This window comes from Pterocles gutturalis, unplaced genomic scaffold (assembly GCF_000699245.1).
Source record: "Pterocles gutturalis isolate BGI_N339 unplaced genomic scaffold, ASM69924v1 scaffold22338, whole genome shotgun sequence".
Lineage (NCBI taxonomy): Eukaryota > Metazoa > Chordata > Aves > Pterocliformes > Pteroclidae > Pterocles > Pterocles gutturalis.
This window is the reverse complement of record NW_010126190.1, coordinates 1-20568: the sequence shown is the minus strand read 5'-3', so window position 1 is coordinate 20568 and position 20568 is coordinate 1. Positions and strand designations below refer to the sequence as shown.

The 20568-nt window shown below is 42.0% G+C and overlaps 2 protein-coding genes across 2 annotated transcripts in view; one reads left to right on the top strand and one right to left on the bottom strand.

Moving 5' to 3' along the window:
- Nucleotides 1-3222, top strand: part of SHC3 (SHC (Src homology 2 domain containing) transforming protein 3) — a gene marked incomplete at its 5' end in the record, with an annotated part of 9655 nt that extends 6433 nt beyond the window's left edge. The window contains one exon of the mRNA XM_010078899.1: nucleotides 3094-3222. Coding sequence (XP_010077201.1) covers nucleotides 3094-3222 — 129 coding nt within the window. The remainder of the gene's footprint in view (nucleotides 1-3093) is intronic.
- Nucleotides 3223-13754: 10532 nt separating this feature from the next.
- On the bottom strand, nucleotides 13755-14894 carry S1PR3 (sphingosine-1-phosphate receptor 3). The gene has a single exon (XM_010078898.1). It carries the CDS (start codon nucleotides 14892-14894, stop codon nucleotides 13755-13757), a length of 1140 nt encoding a protein of 379 aa, XP_010077200.1.
- Between the last annotated feature and the right edge of the window lie 5674 nt (nucleotides 14895-20568).

The window sequence follows — 20568 nt, the reverse complement described above, 5'->3', positions numbered from 1 at the left end:
TGTTGATAAGCTGCTGGTGGCCGTGCAAGTTAAGCTAGCTTATGTGTTGGCAATTTCCACGTGACATCTCTGTCAGCCAGGATATGGACCACGCCATCCATGTTTTCCTACATGCAAGTCCAAGAGACAACAAAAGTAAACCTGCTCCTTCTTGGATATTAGGAATAAATTCTTTACAGTGAGGGTGGTGAGGCACTGGAACAGGTTGCCCAGAGAAGCTGTGGGTGCCCCATCCCTGGAGGTGTTCAAGGCCAGGCTGGATGAGGCTTTGAGCAACCTGGTCTAGTGGAGGGTGTCCATGCCCATGGCAGGGGGGGTGGAACTCGATGATCTTTAAGGTCCCTTCCAACTCAGATTATTCTATGATTCCATGATCTCTTTGCTGCACAGGGACTCCCTTAACAGACAAAGGGACCCTCCTGGCAGCAGGATGGAGAGCACAAGGGACATCCAGTTTTCTGTGGCTGTCCTGTCCTGCTTCTGGGGAGGCTTAGTCTCGTCTGAGAGAATGAAAGCATTGCCACGTATTTTTTTCATGGCTCCTGGTAGCCAAGACTGGGAACCTTCTCTTCCTGTGTAAAGGACAACTTCAGATGGCAAGCCCCAAAGTAAATGAGAAACTCCTGTAAGGGACTTGGCCTGCCGGCATCTGTTTCAGCTGAGAAACCCGCAGCAGACCATCGGCCCTGCAGCGTCTTTTAACGCTTCGGTGAGCGATGCCCATGGTACTTGTTGTAATTACATTTGCCACGTGAGGGCAGCCAAAGAATGGTTTTGCGCTTTCTAGTTGCCGACTGGCCGACACCAGCCTGGGGAACCGGCCCTACGCCTTTGGGGGGGCAGCTTCCTCCCCCAAACTTTTGCGGGCAATTTTGTGATGCTTGCAGCAGGGCCCCCGAATTCTCCCTTCTGCATTAACCCACAAAGAGCTGTAACAGGGTACTGCGAGGAAAACGCTGCCGTGTGGTGTGCTGGGTGCCGGGATGCTAGGTCCCACCGGGAGCTCTGCCTTTCTGCTGACTGGCATGGAGTACTCCGGCCCTACGGTGACCCCCGGGACATTTTCCTCCTGTAGGCAAAGGATAGAGGCCCCCCATCTTTTCTGTGCCGCCTCTAACAGCAGCACTCATTTTTTGACCTCCTTGCACAGGGACCTCCTTGTTCTCTGCGCCTGTCCCCTCCTTTGAAGAGCCTACTTGTGATGTGCCATCGTGGCCCAAATGGCTCTGAAGCTCCTCGCTCAGGAGGCACTGCTTGATCATGACGTCTTTTCTGTGACTGTATTTAGGTTAGCTGTGCTGTCTATATGATTTGTGGCATCCTAGCACACCTCCTGAGCAGTCCTATTTGTGACTTGTCAGAGTGGAGAATCATTAAAAAAAAAAGCCAGTGTGTGGCCAGCCCTAGCAGTGTGCCAGCGGCCTGCATTTGTTCTGCGTGGCTTTGGCATGATTATTTTAAAAAAATGATTCACACAAAGGCTTCCTGAAAATTCATTTCACTCAGAAATTACCCAGTGACATGTTACAGCTCTTAAGGGTGTGTTTTCAGAGCAGAGTTAACTGTCCAGTTGCTTCTGCTCTCATCTAGCTGACAAAAAAAAAAAAAAAGAAAAAAAAAAGAAAAAAAAAAGAGAGAGAGAGAAAAGAGAAAAAAAAGGAAAGATCTTTAGTTTAGGTAAGAGATGCTTAAAATGGAGGACTGTGGGATTTTTGCCAGATTTAGAATTAGGGCCTGAACTCTGGTGATGGCAGAGCATGTAGCTTATAGTGAGAAAATTCTCAGCTGAGTTGAATGGACTGAAAATGTGTTAATCTGAATACAGATAAGGAAAGTCAATGCTGTTTTAAAGATATCTTTTCATCTTGCAAATATAGCTTTGAGTAATTACAGAAAGTGATGTTTCAAAGCAGTATGTTTTAGAAATTTGGACAGCCTGCTGGTTTTCTTCGGTGACGCGGCTACATGTAGACTGAGCAGAGAGCATCATTTGCCATCAAAGTCGTTTGGTTCTATTTTTCCCCTGTGATATCCTGTGCTAAGTTTCTAGCATTTTTGACAGAACTTAATGATGAAGACTGAAATATTTCAAGCAAGGTACCTACCACAGAATAAACTGGCTTTGGAACATTTTAACTAAGGTTGTTCTCTCTTTCTGAGAAAGGTTCAAGGAAAACAGACTACATGCCTCACTTCAGAGCAGTGTTCATAGGCTTTTGCCTGGGGCAGTGTAGAGCTGTCTCAACACAAAGCTTTACTGCAGCATGACAGTTGCATGAGAGGACTTCTGCTCTGCCTATGGAAGCTGTATGCCTAACTTGTTTTAAACATAGGAAGGACATGTTTTGTGAAGATATGGTTGAATAATTAAAGATTGTTTTGTAATATAGATTAGGTTTTGGCCTGCCCTTATTTTTGACTGTTCATTTTCCTCTTATTATAGGTGTAATAATTTACTTATCAGGATGCTGGTGCAGAGGGCTGGTAAATGGCCAGAACAAATGATGTTCCCTGCCCTGAAGTGTTTCTGTTTCAAAGGGACAGGAGTCCACTGTGCAGCATGAGGCAAACCCAAGCCAAGCACTTCTGGTGGCTGGATTGCTTTTGGGGAGGGGAATTTTCCAGATTCTGAAGAAAAAGGTCTTTGTTAAGGAAAGCACAAAGATGCTGAGGTGCATGGAGAAGAGTTGGGTTCTGGCATCTCTGGAGGTACAGCTCTTTCTAGTGAAAAAGGTGACAACACTTAAAAGAAGCAGGTGGTCTCTTGAAGAAGAAAATTTGATCTAAAAATCCGACTTACAGTGAAACAAAATGTTGTACAGAAAGTTTCCAAACAGACCTATTCAGAAAGAGTAATAGTAGTAGACTGGCCCACAGGTAGCATGCAAAATACCTGTTTGGAGAGAATAAAGGGAGTAAGACACAAACCAGAAGCAAAACTCCAGAAATGCCAAATTCCCACTGGTTTTGATGGGAGAGTGATCAGTCTGTAAAGCATGATTGTGTCATTTTATTCTTAAAAAATTTTAGTGCAAAGTTAAGGGGAAAAGTATTTGGCTCTTTAACCTATCTTCTTGCATCCTTTTTTTGAAGGTTCGTACAAAAGATCGTGTCTTTGACAGCATAAGTCATCTCATCAATCATCATCTCGAGAATAATTTGCCAATAGTTTCTTCTGGGAGTGAACTCTGCCTGCAGCAGCCCGCTGAGAGGAAACACTGACTCCAGATAACTTTCAGTTTTTATAATTTGCAAGCTATAACTGGTGGAAATGGCAGATCTGAAAAAACTTGTACATTTTTAAAAAAAGCATATTCACATATATTTCACCAGTATGTTTTCTGTAGGTTTAGGAAGCCCCATTTCACACTGTACACTTGAAAATTCTCGATACCTTATGAAGGCATGAAATCACAGCAGAAGGCTTTCTTAAAAAGTAATTTAAATAAAATTGTTCAGATTCTCTAATGTGAATATTGATAGTGTATATATACACATTATATATATAATACAGTACATATTTTTATTTTTCAAGTCAGTCTGTTGACAGTACAGAACTATCTTGTGTCGTGTTTTTACTAGAAGAAAAATGCCAATTGTGATTGTTCAGATAAAAATAGAATTCAGCAGTCTCAATTTCTTGAGAAAATGAATATTAGGAATCTTATTTCTGATTTTACCTAAGAAGCACAACTATGGGGATTACAGGTGGATTATGGTGGTTAACCATGGAAGGAGTCTGAATTCAGGAACTAGTATTCCAACTCGGAAATTTAGCATAAAATGATTTTTAAAAATGTTATTTAATGTCTCTGATATCAAAAGCATTTTATCTTTCTGATGTCAAGTTTGAATTCTTATATGATACTACTCAAAACATTTGTATCTTACTTTAGCAATGATTTGATGTGATCGCTCTGTGTATGAGGTACGTGCATTTGATTTTTCTAATGATAATATCACAGTATTCTGTAACTTTAATTTATTAAATTGAGTGCTAAGGTTATTTATAAGTAGTCCTCTCCTTATGGTGAAGATCTACATGTCCTTGACTACCAGTCTCCAATGAGATGTTGCATACAGTTTAGGCAAGTTCAAATAACTTGTGTTTAATAGGTTTAATGCAAGATAGATGTACATGGTTGGTCAAAGACATATCTGAAAAATCTTTTCTTCTTATAAATACTGAAAACTATAATGACTCAGTGGTCAGTTTTGCAAATGATGTCATTTGCATTTACCTACCAAAGATAACTTGACTTTGGCCTTCAGCAAGTGATAGGTATTGCAAATATACTGCTTTTCTCTAAATATCAAGTTGAAAAATGCACATACACTCAAGATGCATTTCTGGCAGAAATGTGCTTGGCTTTTGGTACTGGGAAATGTTTTAAGGAAGATTTGTACTATTCAAATGCAAGCACTATATGAAGTTATTTTCCTATTTTATGAAACTTATCAAGAGCCAAATTCAATAGACACAGTTTCTGTAAAGGCAAAGTTTGCACCAGAGTCAGGATTTAGCCTTCAGCGTTCCAAGGTCTTCTCTAGCACCAGTGTCTAAAATCAAATCTTCAGACTTGATTCATAAAGGCCAATACTCAGCAGGATAAATCTAGGTTAAGCACCTGCCTACCCTGAAGCAGACAATACTTAAATTCACTTAAAATTAGATTTGGTTTTAGGAATTTGCTAAGTTTAAAAATATGTCAAATTACAGACAAACTGAAGGATCCACTTAGAATTCATTCAGGTAGGATCTTTACATTAAAATTCTGAAATAATTTTCTTGTACCTTCTGCTTTGAAATATGGTGAAGTTGCAACTTGAGAAGTTTGGGTTTTGGTTGATCTCAAGAACAAAAATGATTGAGGAGCCTAAGACTAATGATGTGATCTGTGCAATAAAAATACACTTGATTTTGTAATTAAGACACTCAGAAGCCAAACTAAGACATTACTGAACTAAATGCTTCTGATTAATTTTATTGCAGATAGTTATTAATTGGTATTTGTAGGTCTGCATGGGAGCTGAGAGCAAAGGAAAGGAATTAAATGCTGCGTTGCAACCCATATTATTATGGCACTGAGGTTAGTAGAATTCTTAAAATTTGGGTTGTCCTTTTACCAGCTTGGAAATTACAAGGAAGGTGAGGAGATCTGATACCCCCAAGCAGTATCCATCAAAATTACTTTATTTAAGAGCATATATGTCTCACCATATTCCAGTTTGAATTATCTCAGTTGATACCTTTTTTGTCATATCTAACACTTGTCATTCCATGCTCCCACCTCCCTGCAGCTGTGTCCTGGAAAGTTTTTAGTGTGATCTCACTAACTACAAGAGAAGGTCTCTTTTACTTTGAATGTTATATATCACTTCGGTAAGAACCAGGTGCCTAACTCCCTTAGGTGCCTTCAAAAATACCACCTGCTGCCTGTGTCTGTTTCACATTCCTAAGTATCCTGTCAGTGTATGCCTGGAAAAATGTGACAAGATATGGGTGTATGAATGAAGGCACTGAACACACACTGAAATAAGTATCTAAATTTTTTTACCACCCTAGCTGTAGCTTTAATACCTTAGCAGCTGCCTAGCTGCATGTTTTGGAAATTAAAGCAGGTGGCAGGGAGACACAAAATGAAACAGCTTGACAGAAATACTAAATTCCCCAGACTACATTTCACAAACTCTGCCTCCAGTAAAATGTGGCTATTTTAAGCTGCTCTGTCAGCGCAGAGAATTTGCCCAGCTCAGTGCACCCACTGATGACACAAAAGTTACACATCACTTGATCAGATGCAGTTTGGTCATAGGTAGAGCTAGCGCCTTTGGGCTGCGACAGTGCCCTGCTGCCACAATGGGCCAGGAGATCCTGCCTGGCCAGGTGTGGTGATCCAGAGGCTTTTCTAAGTCACTGGGAACCAAGTGATCTCAAAGCTGTCCAGAAGGAAGGGCATGTGAGCCAGTCAGTGCTCCTTTTGTGGATCCTGCCATTGCTTTTTGTCACTGTCACTCAGGGAGATTTGGCTTTCCCTTATATGAAAATTATATAAAAACTGCATAGCTGTTTGCATCGCAGTTCCAAACCTGTTCTTGTTAGAGTCAAAGACCATTTCACACTGACCTCAAGAAGAGTGAATTGAACCTACTAAAGAGGCAGGGCTCATTTCTGTGAGGAGCCAACAATGTCAGAAATTTGAGAGATGTAGAAGTTATGAGATGGGCTCAAATGCTGTGCGATTGGCTGAAAAACAGACAGTTGACAGCATAATTTGAGCCTTTTGATGTTTGCCTTTGGTTTTGAGTCCCCTCGCCTTTTGTTTTTATTCTCTTTTATGCAATCCTGAGGGATAGGCACTTCCGGGTGATAATTCAGTACCATAACTTCAAGAACGGGGATTTCAATTAAAGAACAAATTTACTAGACTCAATAGAAGTCACTGAGATGAGACAATATTCTGGTATCCTTTGATATTTTCCCAGAGGATAGCTGAGAAGTCCAAACTGAAACTCTAAATATCCTCCAAGACTGTCTACATTGATTCTGAGTCCTACCTGATTATCAGTTTTGATTCCAGTTGTGTTGCAACTGTGTGAACTATGGACAATGAAAACACATTCTAATCCTATAAACAAAGGACTTTCAAAAGTGAACCAAATGCTTCTGTTTAATTTTATTGCAGATTTAGAGCAATTATTATGATAATAAAATTTTCCAGTGAGGCTGGCAGTGACACATTGGACATCGACGTACAGTCATATTACCAAACTTTCAGTTATTTCAGATGCTTCAGGAGCAACACAACCTCAACACAACTTCAAAGGTGGAAAATGTGATTTGAAAACTGAATTATCTTCTGACTTGAGTAGGAGTTTGCTCAGTGTGAGGACTCCCAGGTTACCCTCCCTAATGCGAGAAGAGGACGTTCCAATTGGCTGTGCCTGGGTGGAGACCATAGGAAGAGATGCAGTTTCCATGGCTTACTGCCTGCCTCCCTGCCCACGGTTTTACACACATGGTGAGGATTGAAGGATATACAGTAGCTTCCCTCCACCTTACCTCCCACAGGGTTTACAATGGGAGATAACGCCACAGAAACCTCTGTCTGCCACACATGTTCAATAAAAGCTTGAACAAAGCACATAGTTCCAGGACCAGGATTTGAGTGCAAAATATGCACTGTCACCAGAAGAAAACATTTTCTAAGTCTGGTAAATATCACCTGCCAGCACTATATTTTCTATATCCTGGGTTCATTCTTTTTCTCCTCTGTAGAGTAATATGCTCACATTTCCTATCATCATGGTCCCCAGGCATCATGCCATGCAGAAAAATTTACACCACAGTGCAATTGCTGCTGGCACATCAAATGCCAGATGCCAGCTACAATGTATTCATAATAAATTGATACATATTTAGATGTTTGTAAGTAGTGAATGATCCATTTGAAAAGTAGGAAGAGTTTTGTAGCCTCCAGGAATTTTACAGCTCTAAAGGGGAAATGCGGAATTTGTGAATGTTCTGACAACAGGTTACAAATCCTGCTTTCAAGCCTTTGTTCTTAGCATCCAGTGTCTATCTGAAGTGTGGCAGAACCAAGAACTTATATTAAATAAAACCATATTTGCATAAACAGACACACTTCCCTTTTTATCTTCCAGCATTTTCAAAATATGCCAGCATAAAACCCAAATTCATATTTACTTTAGTGTACTGTCAAAAATACATGATTGCATGGTGTTTTAGCCCAGACCTAGGGTTTCACTCTCCACAAATCTATGCTTGCTCAAAGCTGTCAGGGTACGGGCAAATTCCGACTAAAAGGTGTGTGCTCAGCTGTACTTACTCTACTCACTCACACAGAGTGTCTGTGGACCTTGCTCAATCTGCGTTGGATGCAGCTGGAATGAGGGCAGGCCTGTGGAAGAGATAACACGGACATACAATTTGCCTGCAGCTAACCAGAGGCTTGGATAGGTAGTGAAAATCTGTATTGGGAGAGAAAACCCCAGGGATAAGAAATGTGAAGCCTGGAAACATGAGCCAATAGGCATATAAGCCACTAATGAGAAGTAGAATCTCTGGGGAGGGGAACTGCAAAATCCTTAGGCAATGCCTATGGCTCATATCTTTTTCAGACATTTATGTGCATAAACCTATATCTGTTCCTCTGCATCCTCCAACATAAGCATCTTGTACAGCTTCCACTGAGAAAAGGCAAGACTTTGGGTTTTTTTGTCTCAGTAATGGGGTAAGATTTCAGAGCTACACATTTCTAGCAAAAGCACCAGATAGGGGAAAAGCTAAATAAAGAATGTTTAAACCTTGTTTGACAACAGAAGAGGTGGTGGAAATGAAAGGAAGAGAGAAGCTAAAGCTGGGTGACTCATTCATGCTGTCTCACCTCCTGGGAGACAGCATGGATGACTCAGAAAAGGAAGGTAGCCTCTGATTTTGAGATTAAGATGCAGATTTACTTTTTATGCAGCTATCATGAAGGTCAAATAACATAAAGGTCAAAATACAGCTTTTTCCAGCAGTCCTCCTTTTTCTTACATGAGGCAAAACACACCAAACACACCCAGGCAAATATTCCTTAAAAATTAAGTGATTTTTTTTTTATTAAATGAAGAATGTAAAGATTATAATTGGTATATTTGTGTCCTTTGCGGCTGGATTGGTGTGCTAACTGCTTCTCAGTGAAGTCCTGCAGAGTTAAACCTCAACAGAAGTCAGGTTTCTTCTTTTGAGGTAAATGTTTTTCTTTGCATTTTGTGGGCAGCAACAACAAAACAAAAAAGTGACTATTTTGCTGTAAAAGGGAGTTTGACTGTACATTTGTTATTTATTAATATTTATTACTTTTAGAAACATTTTTAACTGAGAATTGCAGGAAAAATAATGTATGTGGAAATATTGTGATCATTTGTATTCCCAAAGACTTTTGTGAAGCTCAAGTTTTTCCCTGTCTGCTGATTTTGGTATTCTGGTTATACCAGGCAAATTTTGTCTCTGGGGAAGTCCTTGAGCAACAGAATTTGGAATATAAGTGTCATGCAATTGTTTTCTGATTATTCAGTTTGTATATGATTAACCAAAGTAATAAAATAATGAGCATTGCTATCAAATGGAAATGTATGTAAAGTGGGTTTGAGTCTGTTCTCCTATGCCCAGGTTCCCTAATGGTGTAATTTGTTTTGGGTTTGTTTTTTTTTTTTCTGTTTATCTGAAGGGATGCCTGCTTTGCAGCAGAATAAATGAAATTCTACAGGGTTTACCTGGATATTGAATACTAATAAGTCAATGAACTACTCACTTCAGTAGAAAGAGGGTTGAAACATTTCAGAGGACCAAATGGCACGTGAGGAGTTTGACCTCAATTACGCTGACTTTACACCAGAGAAGCTCCGCTTACTTTGACAGAGGCAACATTGATTTCCACGTGTTCAACACCATTCTCACGATGCAAGTAATCACTCACACAGGCCCTCTTTCTGGGCCAGATGATGCCTTCTCCTGAAAAGGCAGCTTTCCTGCTTGGCACACTGAGCAGGTGAGGGTAGCCAAGGGTATCCAGTTCCATGGTATTTCCGTGGAGAGTGACTGCAAGGACAAGGTCCATGCAAGAGCAGCTATTTAGTGTACCGCAGAGGGGAGAAAGGCTCCACGCCAGAAGGAATCTTAGCTGGGCTGATGTTCCCCAAATCTTCTTCCTTCACTGCCTGAGTGTCTCCTTGCAAAGGCCATTCCTTCTCACCCACTTGAACAGCTGAACCTGGAGATGCCCTGGGAAGTTTCGTTGCTCCTGGGGAGAAAAAATGCAGCTCTGAAGGCAGCACGGTCACTATGGCCTCTGCACGCCTCTGCAAGGTGCTTCCAGCTGACTGCAGGTGCCAGGTGGCCTCAGGGCTGTGGCAAGCCTCGCAGGTCGATGGTGCCCAAGCAGAAACCCCCCATCACTGCTACTGTGCCTGCCCCCCATCAGTTTTGCCATCAGAAATGATTGTCCCCAGGCCTGGGGCAGCCACAGGGGTCTGCAGGAGAGTCGAGGAGCCAAGCTGCGCCCTGGGTTGTGCTGGTGGGTTAAACGGCACTACCCAGGTGGACACCAGCACAGCCCCGCTCAGTGGGGGCAGACCAGCTGCTCCCAGCTTTTCAGCACTTCATGCACGGGTGAGTTTTCCATTTCCTCACTAGAGCAGTTGCAGATGACAAACTTTGTAGGCAGCGTGACACCCCAATTAGGGTAAAATGTGCCTTTCCACAGGAGCAGCCAGGCACAGTGCTGATGGAGCAGACAGTCCTCTGAGCAGGGGAACTAAGGGATGAGTCTGCTCCCAGGAAAGCAGGGGCAAAGCCTTCCTCCCGCTGTGGGGGTGGGGAGGCAGAGCCTCCCGCTTTCCTCTGCACAGCGTTCCCACAGCTACTGCTTTCAGGCACAACACCTAGAGTTTAAATGCATGTTTCCCTCAGAAGGCCGAAATCTTTTTTACAATTCTTTGGAAATAACTGCTACACAACAACTTTGGTTCAAAGGTTTGAAATTTAATTAAAAGTTTTCAAAAAGTTTATAGTACCTAATGAGTTGAAAACACTCTGTAAGGCTCTTGGCAATAAACGACTCTTGGAAAGCATCTTGTGAAAGCTTTTTTTTCTCCTTAGGTGATTTGATTTGCATTTCTTTTGTAATCCAGAACCAAAATAAACACTCCAACTTACAAAATAATATGAATGAAAATGTCAGTCTCCTCTGTAGCTTTTGCTCCATATAGAACCATTTGGCAAAGGGAGACCTGATTCAGTTTCTTACAGGCTCAAAATAGCCTGGATGATAAAAAGCTTGGATTTAGGGGTGTATTTTAAGGAATTTTCTAATATTTTAAGGTGAAAGAAGCTGTTCTCCATCTTTTTCCAGCTTCAAGGATAGGACATCTTCCTGGTTGTTTACGGTCCATTGCTGTTAAGCCCTTGGCTTGTTCTGCTTTAGAATTTTGCGCTGAAATCTTCCAGAATCTGAGCTTCACCCAAGATGTCCCAGTGGGACAGTATCCCAGTGAAGACAGTATCCACAACAGTTTTTTTCTTTTCCATCGTAAGTACTTTGTAAATTATACTATCAGTGTTACATGCAAACCCATGAATCTTAGGAGCCTGCTTCAAGTACAGCAGGGTACTAACAACAGGTAACTGACAAAATATCCCCACAGCTCCAAAATTAGAGAAGGAAATAAAGGCGAGTGCAAGGTTTTTGTACTGATACACAATCACATGGCCTCCAACAGTGGAGCTGCTTGCACTACTTGCACCTTGCATCAACTCTGGAAATAGCTAAGGCTAGAATCCAGATGTTAAACCTCACTTCTATGTGCATGTTCTTGGACTTTGGCTATTAAAAATATTTTTTTCACCTAAATAGTGAGACTCGTATAACATCCTTGACAGGAGAGTTGGTGTGGGGTCAGCCACAATGTTTTATCGAACTGTTGTGTTGCTGAAGCCTTTCTGCTGTCCAATAGCAAGGAACGCTGCCATGTGCCACCACCTCATGAACTAACATCTACAAGTATACAAATATTTCAGCTGGCAGTTTTCAAAGACACAGCTTCAGGGGAGAACTTCCACACTGAAAATACAGACAAATAGCACTGTAAGATATAAAAACCTAAGCCAGCCATGACAACGCAATGTCACCAGTTTTATTTATCACAAAGCTACAGAGCTGCTGACCCAGCCTGTATCTGAAGTTCATATCATTATATCATGCTTAGCTTAGTTTAGCTTTTCCTTCTTCTCTAAATGCACTGCTTTTCAACATTTTTGGTAGAAATTATTTCATATTTACTACTCCCTTTCACAGTTATTTCATTCAAACACAGTTTTTCTTTGTTCTTACACTTTTCTAATAGCATAAAACATTTACAAGCAGACTGTTAACTTGTAAAAGATAATCACAATGCAAACCTACATTTTGCTACACACATTACACAACTTATACACTGTACAGACTTGGGAAGAGTGTAATGCTGCTGCTTTAAATGATTAAGACCAGAGTAAAGCTAAGGATGAGCTCTTTCAAGCTGTGTATTAGAGAAGCCTCAACTACTTCTGGCTGTACATAAGGCAGGGTGTGGTTTGAGACATTAAACACAAATCTTTGAAAGAGCTCAATAAAGTTAGATGCTTACATTCGTGCTGAAAGACAATGGGAACTCATCTCAGAATTTCCTGTCAACCTCCCTGAAGCCTCCAGCCATAAAGTACTGCTGTTGGAAGGAAGCACCATGGGCCACTTCCATGGGGACTTGAAACCAGATGTTTATGAAGTCTTAACTGCTCTAGGTCTCCAGGGATCCCTCTGATGCTGAACACCATCCTGTACTGAGGCTGGTAAGGTGGTGATGAATAAAGTTGTTATCATACAGGTTTGTCTGGAACAGCCTCTCAAAAGAGTAAGTCTGGGGCTCCAGGAAAGTTGGAAGGTCTTCCAAACTAAACAGGCTTTCATTCCAGATCCAAGGCAGGGTAAGGTATAAATGGAGATATGCCCTTCAGCATGATCTTGTTGTACCGCATCTTCTCTCTTGTATCTGCAAAAGCGCCTGGAAAGGGTAGGAGCGTAAGGGTCCCACTGCCAGAAAATGGGATCCTGTCCCACTGGCTGGACATCTTCCCAGGGAGAACTTCCAACACAATCCCATGCTGTGGTAGTGCCTGGGGAGAAAAAAAGGAACTCCACAGGGACCCATTTGTGGTTCATTGCTTTCTGAAATGATACGTCTCTGTTTCAGAACTGAAGAATCTCAGTTTACGTAGTGCATTCACAATGTACACAGGTTTACATAGGTTTGACATACATTTTTAAATACAGTGGAAATAGTAAGTAAAAATATATGCATTGAAACAGTACATACACTTGATACACATATATTGTTGGGTCACATTTCAACTACTTTAAATAGCAAACATATATAGCCTCTCTCAATGGTTATTTACTACTCCTTGTTTAAAATAAGTTGTGAAATGTCACAGGGACAACTGTCACGTTGTCCTTCACTAAACATGACAAGTTTGAATAACAGTGGAAAAAATAAAAATACTGCATTGATATGACATGTTAAAGTTCCTGTCAGTTAAAAGCTACTACTTCATATATTTTCAAATATCCCCATTGAAACATGTCTATCTATTTGTATAATTGTCACCTTGCACTGTACATTGCAATACAATGTTTAGCATATTGTAAACTTTTACCAAACAACATTTTAATAAGGAATTGTACAAATATACAGCTATTTATACCACATACATATAAGGCCATTAACATAACAGCAAGATACATATAGAGAACTATAGTCACCAGCGTACATAATGAGCTCTTCTCCCAGTAAGCAATAATCAGGCACACTTCCGATCATCAGCAGTGTGAAGTGAATGCTGAAGTTTGTAACAGGTTTTACTGATGTCTTGAAAGATCAGACAGTGCCAAATGCCGCTTCATCATGCAATGCCATCATGGTACACAATGTCATTAGATGTGCATGGACTCTGTACTGGCTAGCATGAAAGGTTCTTTTTTGAATCAGGTGTGTTACTGAATGAACACCTGAAGCAAATGACTGGTGATAAGTAAGTCCTCAAAGTGAAATCAGTGGTTAGTGTTTTCCCTGTGACTTAAGTGCATGAACACTTAAAACTACACTGGGAGTTTAAATCTAAAAGCCACAGAAAGGTACTTGTCTTGAGGAGGCCTTTACTTACAGAAATTTCCATTGTGAAATGAAGATTCATTTTTCTCAGCGATACACGAGGGAACATTCATCTGTGGGAAATCTTCCTTTGGCTTCTGGGTATTGCTACTGCTGGATTTACTTCGACTGTGATCCGGCGTGGGCTGAATAGGCAAAGATCTGGCCACCTTGGATTTCACCAGGCAGCCACAGACAAGGCGAAAGAAAGCCCGACGCATTTCCTTACTGGCCAGAGTGTAGATAATGGGGTTCATTGCAGAATTGATGACCGCCAGAGCAATAAACCAGTGGGCTTTGTACAAGATAGAGCACTCCTTGACTTTGCAGGCCACATCAATGAGGAACAGGATGAACAGTGGAGACCAACAGGCAATGAAGACACTAACAACGATCACAACAGTTCTAAGGAGCGCCATGGACCGTTCTGAGTTATTGTGGTTAGTGACATTACGACTGCTGGATTTTACCAGGATGTAGATACGGGCATAAAGGATGACGATGGCAACCAAAATGGCTATGAAGATACTAATGCAGAACACAACATACTTCTTGGAGTATAGAGGCAAAATTGTTGAGCAATCTGGTAAATTGTTTCTACAGTTCCAGCCAAGGATGGGTAAGGCACCCAAGGAAATTGAAATAAGCCAGCATGTACCAATTAGAAGGAACACTCTGTACTTTTTATTTGCATCGTAAGGCCTCATTTTAATCATGGTCAAATGCCGCTCAATAGCTATTGCTAGTAAGCTGAAAGTGGAGGCTCCCAGGGCAACAAACATGCTGCCTTCCCTAATGAACCAGATTGTGGAGGACAAGCTCAGAGTTTTCTTCCCAGACATAAGAATGTTTACTTTGTAAACAATCCCAGCTAAAAGATCACAGAGAGCTAGATTGCCAATAAAAAAGTACATGCGATTGTGAAATTTATTGTTTTTCCATATGGCAATCAACACCATCAAGTTTTCCAGGACTATGAAACTACATAGGATCAGAAATGCAATAGTGGACAGGCCTATGCTGTCCTTTTCTCTTGAATTAAGCTTTCCGGTGTAATTATAATGAAGTACGATTAGAGAGTCCATCTCTTCATTTCCTCGAGGGCCAACAAGAGCACTAGGTGGCACAGTAATTGCTGCCATCATTTGTTTGCTGATGCTGAACTTTTCTTCTTTAGTATCACGAGGATTTAGTAACGATAATTTTCCACAAGAGGGAGATCAAGCCACGTTCCTCGAAGCACTCCTCTGGGCACACTGTGGGTATCCTCAGCTCCAGCAAGCCTTGCATATTAGTTCAGGCTCTGAAAAAAAAAAAAATTAAAAAAAAAAAAGCAACATAAATCTCACTGTCTTCCCATGTCACCCAGAGCCTGCGTGTCTGCTCAAGCCACAACATGCACCCAGGAGCCAAAAGGGACGCTGACTACAACAGGGCACCAAGGTCTACCATTGCTGCATGCTTATCAAGGTAGCTGTGGGCAAGCTGTCAGTCATGCTCTGCACAGACTCAGCTGTGCTGCAGAAATACGAGAGCAATGTAGAGAACTGCTCATAGGTGTTACACCTACAAAATTTCCATGCTGAAAAAAATACAGAGAAGAGGTGAGAAGGATTAGCAAACGGTCCCAGCAAGCCCCAGTGTGCATAGCAACCAGCTCAGTCCTCTTCAAAATGACCCAAGTGTAGGCTCTACCAAAACACCACACAACCATCGCTGCCTGAGCAGCAGCAAGGCAAACTCATGGTTTTCAAGGCTCATCCCTGTTCCCCATGCAGACCCAACGGAGAAAAGAGCCTGAGAAAGCCAGCGTCAAGTCTTGATGCCAGTGCACATATTGCCAATGCCTAAAATAACTTTTCCACCTGTAACGGTACAAAATTGTGCTATTTACAATTAATGAGATGCTCTGAAAGCCAGTCATCATAAAACCAATCCTACTTCCCATTCAAATTAGTTGGATTTCTGATACTCTTTCTAAAATAACCATACCAAGTCACATCTTTGTAAATGTTGCCTTCCTTTGCAAGTCTATACAAGACATACATTTGATGTTGTTTTTTTTTTTACATAAAAAATAGTTCTACCAACTTTAATTGTCCTTTTCAATTTATTTCTGTTTTCCTTTATGACTTAGATTAACTGCAATGTTTTCCCACGGACCTTGAGAGGTTGCATTTTCACAGAAGATCCTCCTGGCTGTCTTTTTTCCATTGCCATATATAAACATTGAAAGAGATTTGCACAGCTTTGTAAAAACATCAGAAGATGTCAGGAGCACTTACTGTTTTACCAGAAATGCTACAGTTTAGTTGCTGCATACTCGAGGGAGGATCAGTGCTCATGCCCCAAATGTCTGTATTGAGGATGAACAGATAGTAAATTTTTCAGCTTGGTAACCAAACCAGGATGGGGATGAGGAGAGAACCAGTTCCATCTGAACCAAATAACCAAATTTGTAAGGATATTTTTTTTTTCTGGGAAAGGTAAGAATATAAAAAGTTGTGCTGGATGGGAGGACACTCTTCAATGGACCAAAATGAAATAGCTTACTTTAGGGAATTATTTAAGAGCTAGAGCTCTGGACCTTACCACTTATTTACTCAAGGGTCATGAGCATTTACCAAACACATGAAAGACATTTTCAAAGGATGGGTATCAAGGGAAGAAACTGAGATCTCAATCTCTGCTAGAGACCAGCACACCAATAATTTTCAACCTGCCACCTGTACATCCCAAAGAATATCTGACAGGCCTAGGTTTAATACAGAAAGGTCTCTACTTTCATTGGACCTGTTGGAGTGAGTCTCTGTATCCTGGGCTGCGTCAAAAGAAGTGTGACCAGCAGGTCGAGGGAGGTGACTCTCCCCCTCTACTCCGCTCTTGTGAGACCCTATCTGCAGTACTGCATCCAGCTCTGGGGTCCCCAGCAAGAATCTGTTGGAACAAGTCCAGAGGAGGGCCAGGAAGATAGTGAGTGCTGGAGCACCTCCCCTGTGAGGACAGGCTGCGGGAGTAGGGGTTGTTCAGCCTGGAGAAGAGAAGGCTCCAGGAAGACCTTCTAGCAGCCTTCCAGTACCTAAAGCGGACCTGGAGAGAGATGGGGATGCACTCTTTATCAGGGAGTGTAGTGATAGGACGAGAGGTAACAGTTTTGAGCTGAAACAGGAAAGATTAGATACTAGGAAGAAATTATTTACTGTGAGGGTGATGAGGCACTGGAACAGGTTGCCCAGGGAAGCTGTGGATGCCCCATCCCTGGAGGGGAGGCTTTGTGCAACCTGGTCTAGTGGGAGGTGTCCCTGCCCATAGCAGGGGGGTTAGCATTAGACGGTCTTTAAGGTCCCTTCCAACCCAAACCATTCTGTGATCATATATAATCTTTTCTTAAGATCACAAAAACACGTGAGCCACTGCTGTTCCAGCACGCTGGTCTGGGCACTTGAAAAGTGGGAGGTGCATTTTCAAGTGCCATCTGGAAGAGGGGAGGAGCAAACCACATCTCAGATGAATGTAAAGGGATTTAAAGGATGACCCACACCCTATTTTCCCACCCTCCCTTTTCCTGGATTCTCTCCTTCAGAGAAGAAGTAATCTGACAAAAGTGGATTGACTTGAATTCTTTAGTACCTTCAGGATGTTTTAGAATTATTTTCTGAGAAAATAATTTACTATTTACCCAATATTATTACTATTTCCCCATTCTAGCTCTTATGTTCAAAGTAGTTTGGTGAAGAGACCTGCTGGGAGAGACATGTTATCCAAGAAACACAGTTGTTGCATGGTGTCCTCAGTCTTTTTTACTCTGAAGATGACAGCAATAATCTCATTCATCTCCCAGGAGCAGAACTGGGCCCTCGATGTGTTGACCTCTTTTCTGAAGTACTCTAACAGTGAAGCTCTTCAACAGAACAACTTCACCTCAGCTAAGGTTCAATCTAATTGTAATTCAGTCACAATTTGCACACTGTTATCACAGAAACTATAACAGTCTTTCATTGTATTGGCTTACAACAAAATGCCACTGTGTCCCTATGAATTGCAAGTGCTTTCCACTGTAAAATAAACAATTACATTTGACTAGAAAAGTAGTTGTTAACGATAGCTAAACTAGCAATATACACCAGGGGGGCTGATGGCTGCCTGGGAGAATCAGACTTGTATCATTTAAAAGCACGGCATGCAACAAAATAAACATTTCTGTAAGTCTTTTCCAAACAAAGCTATCATACTAGTCTATCAAAGGGCAAATATATTTCTTTCTGTGAAAAAAATCATATGCCAGACTTAGGACTTCATCAGCCACAAATCAGCAGCTGTAAACTGTCATGACTGCACTAAAGGCAATGGTGTTATACCAGCTCTCCTGGCTGAACGCATGCGTGATGCACTCACTGAATCATCAGAAATCACACAGGGTCTCTTCCATTGCTCGTAATTACTTCTTCTCTTAAAATTATTACAGCAAACTTAGTACCACAGAAGTAAATCTTTGTCTCTGACAGGCTAGTGGCAAGACAATGGAGGCTGTAAGATTTATTATTTGCCAGGAATCTCAGGGAATGAATATCACTCACAAGCCACTTGAAAGTTAATATAAATAATAATGTAATAAATTAAAATTTATTCTCTTCTGGCAGCAATATTTCCAGGTAATATCTTTCAGACATACTACCTTTTCACCTTCCTCCTGCTTTGTAGCCAGTAACTCGGAAAACACATTCATTTTTTTACAGTTTGAAGAATTAAAGTTGGTTGTATACTGTAATAACAAGCCACCTACAACCAGGATACTTGTGTCACCGACAGCTCTACAACTCACTCCTCAAAACGTCTTTGTCCCAGTCACATACAGAGGACCATCCACTGGCTGCAAAGTACAGACCTCAGCTCAAAATATTAAAAAAGGGACCTGAAGAGCTTGTCTGTGGCATGGTGTGTGTTGAACATTACTCTTGTTAGGTACCTCAATACCCCGAGTTCTTGATACCACTGGAAATCAGTTTTATTCCCTCTAAAGCAAACCAGAGGATCCCTAGTGCTGCACCACCAGGTACCACTAGAAAGACAAACCTACTGGCAGTGCAGGAGCAATCTGGAAATGGCCAAAACAGCATCTGCTAAATTACTCAGATAAAGGCAGTGGTACAATGTAAAGAACCACAGTCATGTGGAGAACAATTCAGTTTCCTCCTTTAGCTGTTTGGCTGATCTTTGTCCTCCCTGCTCCGAGGACAGAGGGAGCAGCGGGGGTCAGCAGCAAGCACCATCATTGGCCCTTCATGGGAAATCTTCCTGCCCACCACCATGCTTTCGGGTTTCCACAGTGGTTAGTGTGGTCTCCTGCAGAGTACAAAGATCCTACCAGCATCTAGCACCCTTCCAAGTTGGAGCAGGGGCTCTCCAGCATGGCTCATGCCCCTAGGGTCTATCAGGGTCTGTATGGTCCCTGTGCCGCATATGCCATGAAAAGGACAATGCCGTATGGTATGCCAGGACCCCTTGACCTGCCCTGTGGTGAGGCAGACCTCCACTGTCCTCTCCAGCCCCACCACACAGTGGTGCAGGCAGAGACTCAGGGCTGTACCTCTCACCAGCTCCCCTCAGATAACACCCTGGGTAAGGCAGCTGGAGTCAACCAGCAATTTTCCTCTGGGAATGTGTAATTCCCAGTGCCAGGAGTCAGCAGGGAACTGGCGATAATGGGGATGCCAAAGTCCTTCTCAGCAACCATGCCCAGTGCATCTCCGCTCTCTGTTCCCAGTGGGTACTCTGGTAAGAGTCCCATGGGGAGCTGAAAGCTTTTACCATCTCATGAGTCACTGGGTACTTTATAGCTGGAAGAATAAGAAAATTCTATTGTCAAAACAGTGAGCCAAACTGCTCTCAATTTTCATGATGTCCTGAAGTCAAAGTGAGAATAAAGCACAAGTGAGAATAAGACTTAACTTCCCACTACTTACTTTTGCCTACAGAAGAACACACAATGCTGTGTGTTCAGCACACTCACAGTACTTCAGCTGGAATCACATCTTCCTGCCTTCCAAATATCCACGAACAGACTTGCCCAAAGAGACCGGACCCCCGTTCACCACCACCAACACATTGCAGTTCTCCCTTCTCTTCCACACACAGCCACATGCTTTGGCAACCAAGGACAATTTTAAGAAAGGCAAGGGGAAAGTCAACAATGTGTATCTGAAGCCAAACTTTTGTATATTTTATTTCTTTTTAAAGCCTTTCCCGATGAAAAATAAACACGTGTAATTTATCAGGCACACCCTGGTAGTCTTAGGAACAGAAAAAGCTTTTGAGAGCAGCAGCACATTTCAATACACATTTCCACTCTGAAGTGAAGTTGTGCTAGTTGCAAATGAAGTTTAGACAACAAACATCTGCTGCAGAACAATGCCTTGGACAACTCAAACAAACTTTAGAAAGATTATTTTTGAAGTGAATGTGCTGGCAGCTTACAGCCTCAGCAAAGCCTTTAAAAACCGGTTATTTTTCTAGGCCTCTGGATTTTAGACACCAGTTTGTATTTTGTAATTCTGAGTAGCACACATCCGTATCTCACACAGGAGCTCCCGCCCGGTTCAGTTCTCGCACGTTAAAGGAAGGCGCGTTTACTTCTTCCCCCTCACCGGCTCCAAGTGCGCCCGACCTATTCCCCCCCACCCCAAACTCCCGTATTCCGTTCGCAAACGTGCACTGCTGCAGCGACCTGAACTTTTTGGGGTGACGAACATCTTGTCTAAGCTACTCAAGAATATCCCCGACGTGTCGGCGGCATGACCGTCCCACACGGGAACCATTAGT